General features: G+C 42.6%; 1 protein-coding gene across 1 annotated transcript in view; it reads left to right on the forward strand.

Moving 5' to 3' along the window:
• The window catches only part of LOC110537519 (G protein-coupled receptor kinase 6), a 56,365-nt gene that overhangs the window by 29,445 nt on the left and 4,881 nt on the right, over positions 1-22,039 (forward strand). The window contains exons 9-13 of the mRNA XM_021623623.2: positions 2,197-2,387; positions 2,808-2,845; positions 3,565-3,654; positions 4,669-4,877; positions 5,960-6,097. Of these exons, the coding sequence (XP_021479298.2) occupies positions 2,197-2,387; positions 2,808-2,845; positions 3,565-3,654; positions 4,669-4,877; positions 5,960-6,097 (666 nt within the window). The remainder of the gene's footprint in view (positions 1-2,196; positions 2,388-2,807; positions 2,846-3,564; positions 3,655-4,668; positions 4,878-5,959; positions 6,098-22,039) is intronic.

The following is a 22,039-nucleotide window of genomic DNA, read 5'->3' on the forward strand; positions in this document are numbered from 1 at the left end:
CACAGACACCAAGCCCCGCCCTTTGCCACTCACAGCAACAAAGATAAAAGATCACTTCTTCCTGTCTGAAAACAAACAGTTTCAACTCGCTATTTGCATTTGAGGTTTGGTCGATTTTCCCTTCTAACGATACCCTTTTTATGTCTCAACTTCCAAAATGTAGAATGGAGTAGACCCTACTAAAACGGGAGTTATCAATGAACATGATTGTGGAAAATGAATGCTCAGTTTCTGCAGTACCGTAAGCAGCATTTTAGCTACATACTATTATGTGCTAGCTCTCTAGTCTGTGTTTTATAAATGTGCAATGAGCATAAAAATAAGCATTTATATAAGGAATTGGCAACTGTTCTCATTCTGAGAAGTAAGCATGTTATCCAGGTTAGCCACTTGATTTCAACATCTATACAAAGTTAACAGGCTGTTGTTCAAACAGTTGGAGACGGACAGGAGCGTGTGTTCATAATAGTTCAGCTGTTCTACCTTGTTAGCAAGCATATAGATCCAAGTTGGCTAGACTTGAAATACAAAGATTAGCTGGCTACTCACTAGAGATTATTTGAGATCTGTGTTCATTTTCTATAATGCCTGCTACAAGTAGTTGGTCATTATTAGTGGATGTGCATGGTTCTGGTTAAATTTGTAACAAAAAGAGCATTTTCATCGACAGACATGAAAGCCAGATCAGTGATTATTGCAACAAAAAAAAAGCATGTTAAACTATACCGAACAAGAATATACCCCCTGGGGAGCCAGGCTCAGCCAATCATAATTCGTTTTTCCCCACAAAAGAGCTTTATTACAGACAGCAATACTCCTCAGTTTCATCAGTTGTTCAGGTGGCTGGTCTGACAATCCCGCAGGTGAAGAAGCAGGATATGGAAATCATGGGCTGGCATGGGAAAACGTGGTATGTGGTTGTGAGGCCTGTTGGACGTACTGCAAAATTCTCTAAAATGACATTGACAATGACATGACTTATGGTAAAGAAATTAACATTAAATTCTCAGACAACAACTCTGGTGGACATTCCTGCAGTCAGCATGCCAATTGCACACTCTCGAAACTTGAGACATCTGTGGCATTGTGTTATGTGATAAAACTGCACATTTTAGAGTGCCATTTTATTGTCCCCATCACAAGGTGCACCTGTGTAATGATCATACTGTTTAATTAACTTCTTGAAATGCTACACCTGTCAAGTGGATGGATTACCTTGGCAAAAGAGAAATGCTCACTAACAGGGATGTAAACACATTTTTGCACAACATTTGAGAGAAATAAGCTTTTTTGTGTGGATGGAAAATTTCAGGGATCTTTTATTTCAGCTCATAAAGCATGGGACCAACACTTTACAGGTTGCGTTTAAATTTTTGTTCAGTATATTTTGATAAAATAATGTAATTATTAGTAGGTCTTGTTTGTGGAAGGCTTATATTTAGCCTTGGTATAATTTTTCAAGCCCTGATTTAGATTACATTATGTTATTCCTAACTGTTTGAAATGCAGTGTATTGACCTTAATTTGTCCTTATTTAGAGAAAAGATGAACAAAATAGATCGAGTCGCTCATAAGTTTGAAAAAAAATAAAAAAAATGGGCTAAAAATCCTATTTGTATGTACAGTATATGTAATATATTTAATGGATACAGTACATGATCTACATTCACATATTATGCTGCACCACTTACTCATATTTCGATCAAAGATGTCAAGATGTCTGAACTCATCGAATTCAACTGTTGACCGCAACATAAACACTTTTGACAGTTGAGTCTAGATGGCTCTTCCAGACGACTGTGTGATAGCTCGTAATAATAATAAAAACAACACTAGTAATTAAAAGATAACATCAGGGTTTGGTTCAGTGGGGTTTGTTTTCATTTCAAGTGACCCCACACAATCCATTTTAGACTTATTTTATTTGGACATCCATCAGTCAGTGATCCAATGTTCTGGCCAAAAGTGGACTTAGATGTTCATTCTGTTTTCCACACACACTCCTCTCCTTCTCTTAACTCATAGCTTCAAACTGGTCTCTAAGCCCAGGGTCGTATTCATTAGGGCACACCATAACAGAATGTAGCGAAAACAAGCGCTTATTGTACAAGTTCAGGTAGGCCCTCCCTGTTTTAAGTCTGTTTTCTTTTGTTTGGTGCCTAATGAATATGACCGTGTTGTCTGTCTCTCATGGAGGTGAGTCTAGCGTACGCCTATGAGACGAAGGATGCTCTGTGTCTGGTGCTCACCCTGATGAACGGAGGAGACCTCAAGTTCCACATCTACCACATGGGAGACGCCGGCTTCGAGGAGAATAGGGCTGTGTTCTACTCTGCCGAGCTGGCCTGTGGCCTTGAGGACCTGCACAGAGAGAGGATCGTATACAGGTCAGGCTGCACACACAGTCTCTCTCTCTCTCTCTCTCTGTTCTAGGCTGTTCTAGGGGAATGGTTTAGCGGGTACTCAGCTTTCTGCTTACAAGGCTGCAGGAACTTTATGGAGCATATTTAGTGTTTACACAAGTATCAGCTTACAAGGGAGGATGGAGAGAAAGAGAGAGAGCGCTTCATGTTTTCAAAAGGGAGAGAGAGAGATGGAGAATGATGGCTAGCAAGATGTAGATTGAAAGAAAGGGGGGAGAGGGAGAACAATAAGTAGTAAGATGTAGAGAGAAACAAAGAGAGAAGGAGCGATGGAGAGCTTGTCAAAGTTTTGTAAATCTGTCCCTCAGCTGCTCACAATGCTGTTGGAGGCGATAAAAGTTAGTTCTTAGTTTCATAACTCCTGGTATTTATCTCTTCTTCCAGGGACCTGAAGCCTGAGAACATACTATTGGACGACCATGGTGAGTAGAGAGAGCAATAATATGAATGCCCACTTGTATACAAGTAAATAAATATTCTAATGGACCAACCCTGGTCTTGGAGACCAACCATGGTCCTGGAACAATAGCCTGCATACCTTGTTGTTCCAGCTGAGCACTACTTTAAAATAATTGATTCAACTAATCAAGGTCTTGATGATTAATTGATTAATAGATCCGGTGTGTTAGTGATGGGCTGGAACAAAAGCCTGCACACACACTGTAGCTCTCTGTAACCAGACCTTACTGCTTGTGTGAACCAACGCTGCCATTCTGTTATTCACCAATAGAGGGAGCAGATTGTCTATGAAAAGACTTGTCTCAAGATAAGGGCTCCTGCTTTCTCAAGGTTGTCAGTGAAGCCTGCTACCACTGAATGGTGCTCTTTAGCAAAACAAAATAGATAAGGTTTCCACAGTACATGGCTTTCATGAGATCTGCTTTGACCAAAGGAAGCCCTCTATTGAGATACATAGTCTCTTGTCCAGACTCCAGACTGGAGATAGCCTGTCAAATGACATCGGATTGAAGGGTATGATAAGTAATACTGTATGTGTCTTGTTGTGTTGTGTCGTGATTGGCCGTACCCGGGATCTCCATTGGTATGCATTGTCTGTGGGATAGCATGTCATTTGACATAAGGTTAACTGTTCCAGCATTAGGCAGTGTACTGTAACACAGTGTGTGTTGTGTTCCTATAGGCCATATCCGGATATCAGACCTGGGCTTGGCTGTCCACGTGCCCGAGGGAGAGACTATCAAGGGTCGGGTTGGCACCGTTGGGTACATGGGTAAGTACATTCAACAACATTCAACAAAAGATATTCAACATATTGTTTTCTTATACTGTTCCTGTACTGTATAATGAACAGTACCAATATACACGGAACAAAAAAACTCAACATGTAAAGTGTTGGTCCCATGTTTCATGAGCTGAAATAAAAAATCCCCAAAATGTTCCATACGCACAAAAAGCTTATTTCTCTCAAATGTTGTGCAGATTTCTTTACATCCCTGTTATTGAGCATTTCTCATTTGCCAAGATAATCCATCCACCTGACAGGTGTGGCATATCAAGAAGCTTATCAAACAGCATGATCGTTACACAGATGCACCTTGTGCAGTGGACAATAAAAGGCCATTCTAAAATGTGCAGTTTTGTCACAGAACACAATGCCACAGATGTCTCAAATGTTGAGGGAGAGTGCAATTGGCATGCTGATTGCAGGAATGTCCACCAGAGCTGTTGCTACCATAAGCTGCCTCCAATCTCGTTTTAGAGAATTTGGCAGTACATCCAACAGGCCTCACAACCGCAGACAACGTATAACCACGCTAGACCTTGATCTCCACATCCGGCTTCTTCACCTGCGGGATCGTCTGAGGGGTGCTGAGGTTGTGCTGAGGAGTATTTCTGTCTGTAATAAAGCCCTTTTGTGGGAAAAAAAACATATTCTGATTGGCTGGGCCTGGTTCCCCAGTGGTAGGGCCTGAATGCCAAGTGGGTGGGCCTTTACCCTCTTATGCCCACCCATGACTCCCCCCCCCTGCCCAGTCATGTGAAATCCATAGATTAGGGCCTAATGAATTTATTTAAATTGACTGATTTCCTTATATGAACTGTAACTCAGTAAAATCTTTGAAATTGTTGCGTGTTGTATTTATATTTTTGTTCAGTATAAATGAACAACGACATTCATAAAGTCATAAGTTCTACGTAAATGCTTCTAAAATTATTTGTAATCATGTGTCTGTTTGTGTGCGCATACGTATGTATGCTTGCCTCTCATCCTAATGTGTGTCAGCTCCGGAGGTGGTTAAGAATGAGCGCTACACATTCAGCCCAGACTGGTGGGCGCTAGGCTGTCTGCTGTATGAGATGATCGAGGGACAGTCTCCCTTCCAGCAGCGCAAGAAGAAGATTAAACGTGAGGACGTGGAGAGGCTGGTCAGAGACGTGGAGGAGGAGTACTCAGACAAGTTCTCAGAGGACACCAAGTCCCTCTGCAAAATGGTACCGGACATATTATCAACAACATGAGATCATGCTTTGTCTGTTGGCACAGGCATTTGCATATCAAAATATATCTTTATAGTAGTGACTTTTATTTGTGAAGGCAGCGTCATGTTTAAAAAACATTTGCATTCGTGACGTACGTGGATGAAGGACGCTTTTATTCAGTTTTTTTACGACTTCTAATATAAGCACAGAAGGTTGTCTTTGATGATTTGAAAACGAACTCCAAACACATAGTTCCAGTCAGTATCCACATAATAATAAGGAATTTTCCTCGACCATGCCCATAAATTGGGGAAAACCAACATTCTTTCCTATTGACCCTCTTTGTAAGAGGCAACTTCGTCGTCGATGTTATACAGAAACAACAAAATATGCCGAGAAGCTGCTGTGTTGTTCAAATGTACATGTAGCCAGGTCAAAAATCCCAACCCACAGTTTGCAATGCTCCCATGTAAGGAAATAGAGCCTGCGAGAAGAGCCCTGTGGCTTGAGGCTATTCGGTGTGGTAAATGTGGGGATGCGTAGGCTACACGTAGCTATGTGTGTGTGGAAAACATTTAATCACAGGTAAGACATTTAACTTGTACAGCCCGTTTGTAACTCCACTCACTACTTGTAGCTGTATAGTCCGTTTGTTTGTGTTGTTGGTCTTGGCTAGCCTAATGTTCCGGTCGGTAGCTAACTAGCACTCACGCTCAAGTGGCTGCTAGCATCGTCATGAAAAGGGGCATGAGGGAAGCGGTACAATATTACGTTTTTCTAAGTAGGGAGAATGCTAGGGAGCAGGCAATGTTGAATCTTTAGACACACTTTTCTTTAAATGTAGTTTTGTAATGAACTAAAACAAGCAGACAAGAAAATTGCTTTGAAAATGTCAAGTTTTTGCTGTGAGCCAATGGGGTAACTTAGGTAACCACATGTTGTTTTCCTCACAGATGGGCATGGTCGCAACATTTTTATCTATTGCCGACTGGGTCTATACAGCAGATCAGTCAATCATTCATCAATTTAACAGCATAACATATTTACTTTGTTGCCTAGTAACACTGCTATCTCTCACTCTTGTCTTCGCCCAGCTGCTGGCCAAAGAGCCCAGTGAGAGGCTGGGCTGCCAGGGGGAGGGTGCTACGGAGGTGAAGGCCCACCACATCTTCCGATCCATCAACTTTAAAAGGCTGAAGGCTGGCAGGCTGAAGGCCCCCTTCACCCCTGATGTAAGGAAACACACTGTGGTCCAATCTGTTCACTGTACAGACGTCATCCTTCATAATGCATAATTTAGATTTCAAGTGGCACATGTAGTGATGTTGTCATGACATGAAACTAGCCTTTTTGTCTTTATATGGTAGTAGTCTTGGTTAGAATTAATGAGCTGCCTCCACTTGATGTGACTGCGTGTGTGCACGCATGTGTTTAGTGCTTTAAAAAGTAGGATTGAAATAGATGTAATTCGGTCATTGATCTATACAAAATACTCCATAATGTCAAAGGGATACTTGAGGATTGTTACAATGAGGCCCTTTATCTACTTCCCCAGAGTCAGATGAACTTGTGGATACCATTTTTAAGTCTGCTAGCCGATACCCATAGACTTCCAGTCATTGCTCTAATGCTAGTTAGCATTGGCTCGCAAAACTACCTTTAACTTCCTTCATACTGGACACAGACACACAAAAATTGTATCCACGAGTTGGGGAAGTAGATTTCTCTTTGAGAAAATCCCAAGGTATCCCTTACAAATTAAATAACTCTGTCTGCCATACATACAACATCTGTAAGGTCCCGCATGACCCCAAGTCACTTTGGATAAAAGCGGTTACTAAATGGCATATGCATTCGGAAAGTATTCAGACCCCTTCCCTTTTTTCACATTTTGTTATTTTACAAATGGATAAAATATATATTTTGCCTCAATCTACATACAAAAACTGCTTTTTTTTTTATTTGTGCACATTTATAAAAGAATCTGAAATCAGAACCTTTACTTAGTACTTTGTTGAAGCACCTTTGGCAGCGATTACGGCCTCGAGTCTTCTTGGATATGGCACTACCTTATTTACATAAGTATTCAGGCCCTTTGCTATGAGACTCAAAATGTAGCACACACCATAAGGTCCCACAGTTAACTGTGCATGTCAGAGCAAAAACCAAGCCATGAGGTCTGTTAGGTTCTAATTCTAAGAGTAAAACACTCAACGGACATTATGAAAGCTTAACCAAGTTTATTCTGCCTAGTGGGTCAATACAGCTGCATTCAGACAAAACATGTTTCCACCACCACAAGTATATATACTCCAATTTAGGCACTCCCCCTCGCCAATCCGTACATCTATTATGGTTTGACAGGAAGACAAAGTAATAGGGTAATAAACCATAATTTCTCCCTTAAGGGGATCTGACCTGACCTCAACCCCTCATTTGCCTAATCCACAGACCCGTTTCCCCTATAGCAATCCTGTGTCTTCCTGTCCACCCAGCGCCATCAGGCTCCTAGAGATAACTATTCACTTCTGATGTAAAAACCCTCTAAACCTCAGCACTCCATCAGTGACATGAATAAGTATATTCTCAGAACCCAACAGGTCGAAGAGATTGTCTGTTGCGCTTCAAGACCGGATGGTGTCGCGGCACAGAGCTGGGGAAGGGTACCAAAAACATTATGCAGCATTGAAGGTCCCCATGAACAGAGTGGCCTACATAATTCTTAAATGGAAGAAGTTTGGAACCACCAAGACTTCCTAGAGCTGAGCTATCGGGGGAGAAGGCCTTGGTCAGGGAGGTGACCAAGAACCCGATGGTGACTCTGACAGAGCTCCAGTGGAGATCTCTGGGGAGATAGGAGAACCTTCCAGAAGGACAACCATCTCTGCAGCACTCCACCATTCAGGCCTTAATAGTAGAGTGGCCAGACGGAAGCTACTCCTCAGTAAATGGTACATTGACAGCCCAATTCGAGTTTGCCAAAAGGCACCTAAAGGACTCTCAGACCATGAGAAACAAGATTCTCTGGTCTGATGAATCCAAGATTTCCGGGTTTGGCTGTTGTAGGCTGTCATTGTAAATAATAATTTGTTCTTCACTGACTTGCTTAGTTAAATAAAGGTTGAATAAAATAAGAAATGTAACTATTTGGCCTGAATGCCAAGTGTCACGTCTGTAGGGAACATGGCACCATCCCTACGGTGAAGCATGGTGGTGGCAGCATCATGTTGTGGGGATGTTTTTCAACGGCAGGGACTGGGAGACTAGTCAGGAATGAAGCAAAGATGAACAGAGCGAAGTAGAGAGATCCTTGATGGAAACCTGCTCCAGAGCGCTCAGGATCGTAGACTGGAGCAAAGGTTCACCTTCCAACAGGACAATGACTCTAAGCACACAGCCAAGACAACGCAGGAGTGGCTTTGGGACAAGTCTCTGAATGTCCTTGAGTGGCCCAGCCAGAGCCCGGACTTGAACCCGATCTAACATTTCTGGAGAGACCTGAAAATAGCTGTGCAGTGACGCTCCCTATCCAACCTGACAGAGCTTGAGTGGCTCTGCAGAGAAGAATGGGAGAAACTCTCCAAATACATGTATGCCAAGCTTGTAGTGTCATACCCAAGAAGACAAGAGACTGTAATCGCTGCCAAGGTGCTTCAACAAAGTACTGAGTAAAGGGTTTGAATATTTATGTAAATGTACAAATCAGTTAAAAAATATATACATTACCAAAAATTTCCAAAAAACAGTTTTTGCTTTGTCGAAATGGGGTATTTTGTGTAGATCGATGAGGAGGGAAATTATTTAATCAATTGTAGAATAAGGCTATAACAAAATGTGGAAAAAGTCAAAGGGTCTGAATACTTTCCGAATGCATTTCAAGCACAGACTAAACTACAAAGACCAGAGAGCTTTTCAGAAGCCTCATAAAGGGCAGTGATTGGTAGATCAAATCAGTCATTGAATATCTCTTTAAAGGCAGCTATTTCTATCTCGGTAACAATTAAGGTCCTTACTGTTTATTAATTTATTTTTTAAATGGTTAAAAAGAGACAAAAATAGCTTCTTAGCAAAGAGCAATTTCTCAAGCAAGAATTTTGCCAGGAGTGGCCTGATTGAGGGGCTTAATTGGCCAAGATTATGGGAGGGATATGTAATCTGAAAACAAGCTGTTATTGGAAACTCTTTGTTATTGGTCTATTAATTTATACTGCCTGGTGATGTCGCCAGGCAGGCCAAAACTCAATCCCACCAAAACAGGATTACATTTCAGGTGGTCTTTACAAACCGCTCTTCCACTAAAAGGACATTATCATTGTCACAATTTCATAACCTCATAGTGGGGAAATAAACTGACAGAGCTTGAGAAGGATGGGAGAAAATCCTCAAATACAGGTGTACAAATCTTGTAGTGTCAACCTGAAGAATGGTGACGGAGGGGGGATGGCTTGCTGTTTTACGGGCACCTAACCCATTGTGCTATTTTGTGTGTTTTTTTCGCATTGTTTGTAACTTATTTTGTACATAATGTTGATGCTACCTTCTCATATGACCAAAAAGAGCTTCTGGATATCAGAACAGCGATTACTCACCTCGACCTGGTCGAAGATGCCTCAAAAGTCCTGAACTGACAGCTTCATTAAATAGTACCTGCAAAACACCCGTCTCAACGTCAATGGTGAAGATGCGACTCTGTGATGCTGGCCTTCTAGGCAGAGTTCCTCTGTCCGTGTCTGTTATTTTGCCCATCTTAATCTTTTCTTTTTATTGGCCAGTCTGAGATGGCTTTTTCTTTGCAACTCTGCCTATAAGACCAGCATCCCGGAGTCGCCTCTTCACTGTTGACATTGAGACGGGTGTTTTGCGGGTACTATCTAATAAAGCTGCCATTTGAGGTCTTGTGAGGTGTCTGTTTCTCAAACTAGACACTAATGTACTTGTCCTCTTGCTCAGTTGTGCACCGGGGCCTCCCACTCCTCTTTCTATTCTGGCTAGAGCCAGTTTGCGCTGTTCTGTGAAGGGAGTAGTACGCAGCGCTGTACGAGAACTTTAGTTTCTTGGCAATTTCTCGCATGCAATAGCCTTCATTTATCAGAACAAAAATAGACTGAGTTTCAGAAGAAAGACCTTGTTTCTGGCCATTTTGAGCCTGTTATCGAACCCACAAATGCTGATGCTCCAGATACTCAATTAGTTTAAAGAAGGCCAGTTTTATTGCTTCTTTAAGCAGGACAACAGTTTTCAGCGTGCTAACATAACTGCAAAAGGGTTTTTTAATGATCAATTAGCCTTTTAAAATTATAAACTTGGTTTAGCTAACACAACGTGCCATTGGAACAGAAGTGATGGTTGCTGATAATGGACCTCTGTACGCCTATGTAGATATTCCATAAAAAATCTGCCGTTTTCAGCTACAATAGTCATTTACAACATTATCAATGTCTACACTGTATTTCTAAAAAAATTGCTGTTATTTTAACTTCTTCGTGACGGGGGCAGTATTGAGTAACTTGGATGAATAAGGTGCCCAGAGTAAACTGCCTGCTACTCTGTCCCAAATGCTAATATATGCATATTATTAGTCGTTTTGGATAGAAAACACTCTGGAGTTTCTAAAACAGTTTGAATGATGTCTGTGAGTATAACAGAACTCATATGGCAGGTGAAAACCTGAGACAAATCCAACCAGGAAGTGGGAAATCTGAGGTTTGTACACTGCTCAAAAAAATAAAGGGAACACTTAAACAACACAATGTAACTCCAAGTCAATCACACTTCTGTGAAATCAAACTGTCCACTTAGGAAGCAACACTGATTGACAATAAATTTCACATGCTGTTGTGCAAATGGAATAGACAACAGGTGGAAATTATAGGCAAGACACCCCCAATAAAGGAGTGGTTCTGCAGGTGGTGGCCACAGACCACTTCTCAGTTCCTATGCTTCCTGGCTGATGTTTTGGTCACTTTTGAATGCTGGCGGTGGTAGCATGAGACGGAGTCAACAACCCACACAAGTGGCTCAGGTAGTGCAGCTCATCCAGGATGGCACATCAATGCGAGCTGTGGCAAGAAGGTTTGCTGTGTGTGTCAGCGTAGTGTCCAGAGCATGGAGGCGCTACCAGGAGACAGCCGTAGGAGGGCAACAACCCAGCAGCCGGACCGCTACCTCCGCCTTTGTGCAAGGAGGAACACTGCCAGAGCCCTGCAAAATGACCTCCAGCAGGCCACAAATGTGCATGTGTCTGCTCAAACGGTCACAAACAGACCCCATGAGGGGTCTGACGTCCACAGGTGGGGGTTGTGCTTACAGGGACATCATCATGTCTCGCTCCACTCACCAACGCCACGTTGCACCACATACTGTTCAGGAGTTGGCGGATGCTTTAGTCCAGGTCTGGGAGGAGATCCCTCAGGAGACCATCCGCCACCTCATCAGGAGCATGCCCAGGCGTTGTAGGGAGGTCATACAGGCAAGTGGAGGCCACACACACTACTGAGCCTCATTTTGACTTGTTTTAAGGACATTACATCAAAGTTGGATCAGCCTGTAGTGTGGTTTTCCACTTTAATTTTGAGTGTGACTCCATGGGTTGATAAATTTGATTTCCATTGATAATTTTTGTGTGATTTTGTTGTCAGCACATTCAACTATGTAAAGAAAAAAGTATTTCATAAGAATATTTCATTAATTCAGATCTAGGATGTGTTATTTTAGTGTTCCCTTTATTTTTTTGAGCAGTGTCGTTTCATTTACTTGATTGCCTATCCAATATGCTGTGTATATGGGGCCAAATTGCACTTCCCAAGGCTTCCAGCAGATGTCAACAGTCTTTAGAAAATTGTTTGAGGCTTCTATTGTGGAAGGGTGTCGAATAAGAGCTGTTTCAACAAGTGGACTAGGCTGAGGCCAATCAGTTGTTTACTGCGCGGTCACACGGGTGCGCCGTGCCTTCTTTTTCCTCTCTAATGAATACGCTATTGTCCGGTTGGAATATTATTGAAGATTTATTATAAAAATACCCTAAGGGTCTTGATTGCCCCTTGATTGTAAACATCGTTTGACATGTTTCTACAAACTCTAATGGAACTCTTGACTTTTTGTCTGGATTTTGCGCTCGGGCATTGTGCCTTTGGAATAGTGAACTAAACGCGCAAACAAAACGGAGGTATTTGGGCGTAATCGAACAAAAAAAAAAAAATTGGGAGTGCATTCCGACGAAGATCAGCAAAGGTAAGTGAAGATTTATAATGCTATTTATGACTTTTGTTGACTCCACAATTTGGCGGGTAACTGTATGGCTTGCATTCGTGGCTGAACGCTCTTCTCAGATGATTAAATATTGTGCTTTTGCGAAATCTGACACAGTGGTTGCATTAAGAACAAGTGAAAAATGAAAAACATCTTTCATTAAAGTTTGAGTATTTATTTGATGTGGCTCTCCGGATGTTTTGGAGGCATTTCTGAACATGGCGCCAATGTAAACTGAGGTTTCTGGATATAAATATGAACTTGATCGAACAAAACACACGTATTGTGTAACATTGAGTCCTGGGAGTGTCATCTGATGAAGTCAAAGGTTAGTGATTTCTGCTTTTTGTGACACCTCTCTTTGGTTGGAAAGTGGCTGAATGCTTTATGTGACTAGTTGCTGACCTAACATGTTCTGCTTTCGCTGAAAAGCCTTTTTGAAATCGGACACTGTGGTTGGATTAATGAGAAGTGTATCTTTAAAATGGTGTAAAATACTTGTATGGTTGAGGAATTTTAATTATAAGATTTCTGTTGTTTTGAATTTGGCGCCCTGCAATTTCACTGGCTGTTGGCGAGGTGGGACGCTAGCGTCCCGAACGATCCCAGAGAGGTTAATGGGGGAAAAAGCTTTTCTTTAAAAAACAGGGACATTTCTAAGTGACCTCAAACTTTTGAATGGCAGTGTAGGGGTTCCTTTTGTCCAGGTGTGAAAGGGCAGTGTGGAGTGCAATAGAGATTGTATCATCTGTGGATCTGTTGGTGCGGTAAGCAAATTGGAGTGGGTCTAGGATAATGGTGTTGAAGTGAGCCATGACCAGCCTTTCAAAGTACTTCATGGCTACAGACGTGAGTGCTATGGGTCGGTAGTCATTTAGGCAGGTTACCTTAGTGTTCTTGGACTATGGTGGTCTGCTTGAAACATGTTGGTATTACAGACTCGAGCAGGGAGGTTGAAAATGTCAGTGAAGACACTTGCCAGTTGGTCAGCGCATGCTCACAGTACACGTCCTGGTAGCCCTGCGTCCTTGTGAATTTTGACCTGTACAATGGTCTTTCTCACATCGGTTGTGGAGAGCGTGATCACACAGTCTTCCGGAACAGCTGGTGCTCTCATGCATGTTTCAGTGTTATTTGCCTCGAAGCGAGCATAGAGGTAGTTTAGCTCGTCTGGTAGGCTCTTGTCACTGGGCAGCTCTCGGCTGTGCTTCCCTTTTGTAGTCTAATGGTTGGTGTAGTACGATTCAATCTTAGTCCTGTATTGCCGCTTTGTTTGATGGTTCATCAGCGGGCATAGCAGGATTTCTTATAATGTTCCGGGTTAGAACCCCCTCCTTGAAAGCGGCAGCTCTAGCCTTTAGCTCAGTGCAGATGTTGCCTGTAATCCATGGTTTCTGATTGGGGTATGTACGTACAGGCACTGTGGGGATGACGTCATCGATGCACTTGTTGATGAAGCCAATGACATCGGAGGAATCCCGGAACATATTCCAGTCTGTGCTAGCAAAACAGTCGTGTAGCTTAGCATCTGCTTCATCTGACCTTTTTTTTATTGATCTAGTCACTGCTATAATTCTTGCTTGTAAGCAGGAATCAGGAGGATAGAATTCTGGTCAGATTTGCCAAATTGCAAATGTATGCGTCACTGTGTGTGGAGCTTTGTATGCGTCTCTGTGTGTGGAGTAAAGGTGGTCTAGAGTTTGTTTTCCTTCTGGTTGCACATTTAACATGCTGATAGAAATTTGATAAGACAGATTTAAGTTTCCCTGCATTAAAGTTACCCGCCACTAGGATCTCTGCCTCTGGGTGATCATTTTCCTGTTTACTTATGGCGGAATACAGCTCTTTGAGTGCGGTCTTAGTGCCAGGATCAGTCTGTGGTATGTAGACAGCTAGAGAAAAATACAGAAACTCTAGGTAGATAGTGTGGTCTACAGCTTATCATGAGATGCTCTACCTCAGGTGAGAAAAACCTTGAGACTTCCTTAGATATTGTGCATCAGCTGTTATTTACATCGTCTGCCACCCCTTGTCTTGCCAGATGCCGCTGTTCTATCCTGCCGATACAACGTATAACCAGCCAGTTGTATGTTGATAATGTTGTTGTTCAGCCATGACTCCGTGAAGCATACGATTTTGCAGTTTAATGTCCCGTTTTCCACATAGGTCATCGATTTTATTTTCCAATGATTGCACGTTTGCTAGCAGGATGGAAGGCAGTGAGGGTTTATTCAATCGCCTATGAATTCTCAGAAGGCAGCCCGCCCTCCGGACCCTTTTTCTCTGCCTTCTCTTCACGCAAATGACAGGGATCTGAGCCTGTTCCTGGGAAAGCGGTATGTCATTCAAATCATAATGCTGGTAGTTCTGGTGAGTTACCACCACTCTAATATCCAATAGTTCTTCCCGGCTGTATGTAAGGGAATACTCTCATGAAATGGACAAAAATGAATGGGAACTTATTGGCACCGTACGAAGCATATACACGATGTACAATACCACTCAAATGGACATTGTTTAATTCAAAAACTTATTGCAAATGCCAAGTGTCACACAGCAAAAATCCAATAGATGGCGGGCGCGCTCCACTGTAATTTTCATATTGCAAATGCACATCAAGTCAAGACCAAAGGGTAAAATTTGGAGAAAAAAAAAATCAAAAACTTATCACCCTCTTAAAGTGCTTTCTGGACCATTTTTCAAAATTCTTTCGATTTTTTTTTTTTAGTTGGTCAATTATACATGTATAAGAACTATATGGACATACTTTGTCATATTTCTTTTAATTGTCCATAAGACATATGTTTTGTCCATTTGCAATATGATTTCATAGGAAGTCAAAAGTCAGTGAGCCATTGCCAAATGCCATAAATGTCCAAATGCAATAGGAAAGTATTGAAAGTGCCAAATCAGGATGTTATGTCCATTTGCCATGTACGATCATAGGAAGTCGGTTTACAAACCCAAAGGTCAGTGAACCATGTCCAAATGGCATGTATACTGCCCAAATGATATATAGCACTATGTTAAGCCTTGAATCAACCTAGATGGTCTAATTGTCATGTATGATGAGGGAGCAGTGGGACTGTTTGTTTATGATTTTTTGGAAAAACGTCCAAAATGACCAGGGGCGCCCCCTATTGGATGGGCACAGGTGGGGCGTGCTCCCTACCCAACCGTAGACCCCCTCCCTAAAGGCATTTTATAATTTTTTTTAAATAAATAAATGTGCTCCTGGTAACCCATTCCAATCACCAGGCGCACGGCTATCCATTTGCAATGTTTCAATGGACATTTACCATCACGAATTTGACATGCTCAATAATACTGCAGAAATGCAAAATTGACTGGCCCAATGAACTCGGGATGGCCAGGCAGTGATAGTGGTTCCTCTCCATCGCTCGTGATTTCAGACTGTCAATTTGGTGAAAGTCTTTACGTTAAGAATTGACTGATTTTACACAGGGTTGAATGCAGTGTTTTCACAATATGCAGGTTGGGTATATCGAAACACCTTCAGGGTGAATTTAACCACTTCCGGTTGCTCCAGGAAGCTTAGAATCAACACAGGTAGAGCTCATAGTGGCCTGATGAATTGTCATCGAAGACAGGTTCATACGACATTCATAACCCACATAGGCTCCAGGTTGAATGTAGGGGAGCAGGCAATGTATTCCTATGGGGAGAGATGTCATTGTAATCTGTGAGATGAAAAAACCCTGTTTTCACTGTTAAGGGTTAATGCCACACGGTTAAGGTTAGGCTTGCACAGATCGGGAGGACCTTAGGAACATTCCTGTGGTTGAATTGTTCATCTAACCCTAACGGTTCTCCCGCTGTCACCCAAAAGCACCTGAAATTTAGAGCCAGGCTTCATTATGGGCCTACTTTTTTTTCACGGTCGCTGTGCTCAGACCGAGCGAGCTACGGTCAAGCGGGGCATCTCGTTGAACTCAGCACAGCCGAGAGATTATGGTAATGCCATTGTAGCCTCTGTGTGTCTTTAAGCCCTTCACTGTGTCACTCCATCCTTGCTGTTTTGTGTTTGTGTGAGAGCTTTTCTTTGACATCTGTTGGGAGAAATGACTGATTTACAGTTCATGAGGGTTGCCTAATCACACATATGAAGTTTTAAAAAGATCTGACCTTTTTAACCCTTCGAAACAGCCCCTATGACCCCAATTTAAGGCACTTCCGGTTGACACAGGAAGCTGAAAGTGAACACATATCCTCTTTGAGGTAGGCTCTTACAGAATTTTGAGTTTTAAGTCTATGTTAACTGACTGATTTACAGAGGGTTGAATGAGTGTGTGTGATTTCAGAAAATCTCAGAAATCTCGCAGAGCTCCGAAACCCACCTTAACAGATTCGTCTGAACACGCCAAACTGGATCTAACTTTTTTTGGGGGGGAAAACACTTTTTTTAGCATCACCAATTGTACATTGTACGATTTCTCTTAAATTACGATAGATAAATGGCTGCTTCTTTTTTTCCTGACACCGTTGGTTCATGTACTTTGATGTGAAGCAGTCAAATTTGCGCTCTATTTTCATTTGACCTTTAATCCCAGAAAAATTACCTTAACTCAAAAAGTGTTGAGTCCTCGACGCCATATTTTCGGGGCTAACAGCCCATTAGTCCAAAACTATGCTCACCAAGTTTTGTCTTCGAGGTCTTTTCCGTTTAGGAGAAATAGCCATGTCGTGATTGGTGATGTTTTGTACATTTGCAATAAGATTCCATTCGCCATCTGGCGGAAAAATTTGTAAAAAGTATAAAACGTAAACCGAAGGTCCGAGAGACTTCGTTCGATGACTTCCCGGAAGATCTGGCCCCGGTGCACGACCTGCCGCAGTCGGCAAATTTTACAAACATTCGCGGACGTCTAGTAAGGGACCGTACATTTGCAATATAGAGTTTCTCATCGATCATACAGCAAATCTCAAAAAGCACCCTTCATGTATGTAATATGACACATTTCCTGAGCTAATAACGTAAAAAATAGTACATAAGAAAACAAAATACTGCAAAGTCTCCTAAGAGCTAGTCACGATGCTGCCATCTCCGTCGACGCCATCAGTCTCTCCAAAGCAGTGTTATTCAAAGTCTGGGTTTGCGACAGGAGAACTGCTTTGGGGTCAGCAAAATTTCAACTACAAAAGAATATTAAGAAAACAGATTTGTATGGGAATATATACAAACGTTTTTGAGAAAGCTAATTTAAAACATGCAATTTTATTGAGTAAATGTATTTATTTGATGATTTTCATTTTGATAAGAGATCAAAATGATCTGAATTTAAGCTTGTTGATATAAAAATTTAAAATTTACAGATTTTAAGGTTGTGTCATTAGATTTTGGGTGCGGTGGGGTCGCAAGAAATGGGGTCCCCAGAAAGTAATACTGCAAAAAAACAAGGCCTAAATACAAAGCCTTATGTTAGGGGCAAATCCAACACAACACATCACTGCCTCCTTATTTTCAAGCATGACGGTGGCTGCATCATGATATGGGTATGCTTGTCGTCGGCAAAGACTGGGGAATGTTTCGGGGTAAAAATAAAATCCTAGTGGGAAACCTGTATTAGTTAACAACATAGCTCAAGCAGTAGGAAGCTGTCTCATCCATTTATATGCAGAGGATAGTCTTAATAAAGCTGGCCCCTCCCCGGATTTTGTGTTAAACGCTCTAAAACAAAGCTTTCTTAGTGTCCAACAAGCTTTCTCTGCCCTTAACACCTCCAAAACAAAGGTCATGTGGTTTGGTCAGAAGAATACCCTTCTCCCCACTGGTGAGATTACTACCTCTGAGGGTTTAGAGCTTGAGGTCAAATCAAATCAAATTTTATTTGTCACATACACATGGTTAGCAGATGTTAATGCGAGTGTAGCGAAATGCTTGTGCTTCTAGTTCCGACAATGCAGTAATAACCAACAAGTAATCTAGCTAACAATTCCAAAACTACTACCTTAAAGACACAAGTGTAAGGGGATAAAGAATATGTACATAAAGATATATGAATGAGTGATGGTACAGAGCGACATAGCCAAGATACAGTAGATGGTATTGAGTGCAGTATATACATATGAGATGAGTATGTAAACAGTGGCATAGTTAAAGTGGCTAGTGATATATTTTACATCATTTCCCATCAATTCCCATTATTAAAGTGGCTGGAGTTGAGTCAGTGTGTTGGCAGCAGCCACTCAATGTTGGTGGTGGCTGTTTAACAGTCTGATGGCCTTGAGATAGAAGCTGTTTTTCACCTCATACAGGTACTTGGGACTATGGCTAGACGGTATACTGTCCTTTTCTCAGCACATATCAAAGCTTAAAACTAGGTTTGGTTTCCTCTATCGTAATCGCTCCTCTTTCAACCCAGCGGCCAAACTAACCCTGATTCAGATGACCATCCTACCCATGCTAGATTATGGAGACGTAATATATAGATCGGCAGGTAAGGGTGCTCTCGAGCGGCTAGATGTTCTTTACTATTCGGCCATCAGATTTGCCACCAATGCTTCTATACTACTCTGTAAACTGGTCATCTCTGTATACCTGTCGCAAGACCCACTGGTTGATGCGTATTTATAAAAAACATATTAGGCCTCACTCCCCCCAATCTGAGAGATCTACTGCAGCCCTCATCCTCCACATACAACACCCGTTCTGCCAGTCACGTTCTGTTAAAGGTCCCCAAAGTACACGCATCCCTGGGCCACTCTTCTTTTCAGTTCGCTGCAGCTAACGACTGGAATGAGCTGCAAAAAACACTCAAACTGGACCGCTTTCATCTACATCTTTTCATTCGAAGACTCAATCATGGACACTCTTACTGACCGTTGTGGCTGCTTCGCGTGATGTATTGTTGTCTCTACGTTCTTTCCCTTTGTGCTGTTGTCTGTACCCAATGTTTGTACCATGTTTTGTGCTGCTACCGTGTTGTGCTGCTGCCGTGTTGTTGTTGTCATGTGTTGCTAACATGCTATGTTTTCATGTGTTGCTGCCATGCTATGTTGTCGTCTTAGGTCTCTCTTTATGTAGTCGTGATGTGTTTTTGTCCTATATCTGTATTTAATATTTTTAATCCCAGCCCCCGTCCCCACAGGAGACCTTTTGCCTTTTGGTAGGCCGTCATTGTAAATAAGAATTTGTTCTTAACAGTCTTGCCTGGTTAAATAAAGTTTTTTTTAAAAACAGCTTTATTCCAGACACTGGGAGAGAAATTCACATTTCAGTGGGAGAATAACCTACAACACAAGACCAACTCTGCACTGAAGTTATTTACCAATAAGACTCTGAATGTTCCTGAGTGGCTAAGTTAGTTTTGACTTAAATCTGCTTGAAAATAGCTGTCTAGCCATGACCCCTAACACCTTGACAGAGCTTGAAAAATAATCGATATATTGCAGGTGTGCAAAGCTCTTAGACTTACCCAAGACTACTCACAGCTGTAATCACTGTTTCTAGCATGTTACTCAGGGGGGTGAATACTTATCTAATCACTGTACATGACCAAAAGTATGTGGACACCTGCTCGTCGAACATCTCATTCCAAAATCTTGGGCATTAATATAGAGTTGGTCCCCCCTTTGCTGCTATAACAGCCTCCACTCTTCTGGGAAGGCTTTCCACTAGATGTTGGAACACTGCTGTGGGGATTTGCTTCCATTCAGCCACAAGAGCATTAGTGAGGTTGGGCTATTAGGCCTGGCTCGCATCCGGCGTTCCAATTCATCCCAAAGGTGTTCGATGGGGTTGAGATCAGGGCTCTGTGCAGGCTAGTCAAATCAATTTGTATTGGTCAAATACACATGGTTAGCAGATGTCATTGTGAGTGTAGCGAAATGCTTATGCTTCTAGATCTGACAGTGCAGCAGTATTTAACAATTCCACAACAAAACCTAATACATACAATCTGGTAAAGGAATGGGATAAGAATATATAAGTATAAAATATATGGATGAGCAGTGACAGAGCAGCTAAGATGCAATAGATGGTAAAGAATAGATAGTGAAGGATACATTATATACATATGAGATGAGTAATGCAAGATATGTAAACATTTTTAAAGTGGCATTGAAGTGATTAGTGTTCCGTTTATTAAAGTGGCCAATGATATCAAGTCTGTAGGTAGGCAGCTGCCTCTCTGTGCTGGTGGTGTCTGTTTAAACAAACTGGTGGCCTTGAGATTGAAAAACCGCTTCTATCTCTTTCCCAGCTTTGATGCACCTGTACTGACCTCGCCTTCTGGATGGAAGTGGGGTGAACAGGCAGTGGCTCGGGTGGTTATTGTCCTTGGATCTTTTTTGCCTTCCTGTGACATTGGGTGTTGCGGTGTCCTGGAGGGCAGGTAGCTTGCCCCTGGTGATGCGTTGTGCACACCACTCTCTGGAGAGTCTTGCGGTTGTGGGCGTTGCCGTACCAGGTGGTGATACAGCCCGACAGGATGCTCTCAATTGTGCATCTGTAAAAGTGAGTGAGGGTTTTTGGTGACTAGCCACATTTTTTTCAGCCTCCTGAGGTTGAAGAGGCGCTGTTGAGCCTTCTTCACCACACTGTCTGTGTGCGTGGACCATTTCAGTTTGTCTGTGATAAGTTCCTCAGTGTTCATAACTTTCCACCTTCTCTACTGCTGTCGTGTCGATGTGGATAGGGGGGTGCGCCCTTTGCTGTTTCCTGAAGTCCACGATCATCTCTTGTTTTGCTGACTTTGAGTGAGAGGTTATTTTCCTGACACCACACTCCGAGGGCCCTCACCTCCTCCCTGTAGGCTGTCTCGTCGTTGTTGGTAATAAAACCTACCACTGTTGTGTCGTCTGCAAACTTGTTGATTGTGTTGGAGGTGTGCATGGCCACGCAGTCATGGGTGAACAGGGAGTACAGGAGGGGGCTGAGAACGCACCCTTGTGGGGCCCCAATGTTGAGGATCAGCGGAGTGGAGATGTTGTTTCCTACCTTCACCACCTGGGGGCGGCCCGTCAGGAAGTCCAGGACCCAGTTGCACAGGACAGGATCGAGACCCAGGGTCTCAAGCTTAATGATGAGCTTGGAGGGTACTATGGTGTTGAATGCTGAGCTGTAGTCAATGAACAGCATTCTTACATAGGGTATTCCTCTTGTCCAGATGGGATAGGGCAGTGTGCAGTGGGATTACATCGTCTGTGGACCTATTGGGGTGGTAAGCAAATTTAAGTGGGTCTAGGGTGTCAGGTAGGGTGGATGTGATATGATCCTTGACTAGTCTCTCAAAGCACTTCATGATGACCGAAGTGAGTGCTACAGGGCGATATTTAGTTCAGTTACCTTTGCTTTCTTGGTAGCAGGAACAACGGTGGCCGTCTTGAAGCATGTGGGGACAGCAGACTGGGAAAGGGATTGATTGAATATGTCCGTATAAACACACCAGCCAGCTGGTCTGCACCTGCTCTGAGGACGCGGCTAGGTATGTCAAGTTCTTTCACACATTCTTGACAAACCATTCTGTATGGACCTTGCATTGTCATGCTGAAACAGGAAAGGGCCTTGCCAAGTTGGAAGCATAGAATCGTCTAGAATGTCATTGTATGCTGTAGGGTTAAGATTTCCCTTCATTGGAACTAAGGGGCATAGCCCGAACCATGAAAAACAGCCCCAAACCATTATTCCTCCTCCACCAAACTATGCATTCTGGCAGGTAGCGTTCTCCTGGCATCACTCCAGAGAACGCATTTTCAACTTCTCCAGAGTCCAGTGGCGGCGAGCTTTACACCACTCCAGCCAACACTTGGCAATGCGCATGGTGATCTTAGGCTTGTGTGCAGCTGCTCGGCTATGGAAACCCATTTTATGAATCTCCTGACAAACAGTTATTGTGCTGAAGTTGCTTCCAGAGGCGGTTTGGAACTCGGTAGTGAGTGTTGTAACTGAGGACAGATGATTTTTA

Source organism: Oncorhynchus mykiss, chromosome 12 (assembly GCF_013265735.2).
Source record: "Oncorhynchus mykiss isolate Arlee chromosome 12, USDA_OmykA_1.1, whole genome shotgun sequence".
Classification (NCBI taxonomy): domain Eukaryota; kingdom Metazoa; phylum Chordata; class Actinopteri; order Salmoniformes; family Salmonidae; genus Oncorhynchus; species Oncorhynchus mykiss.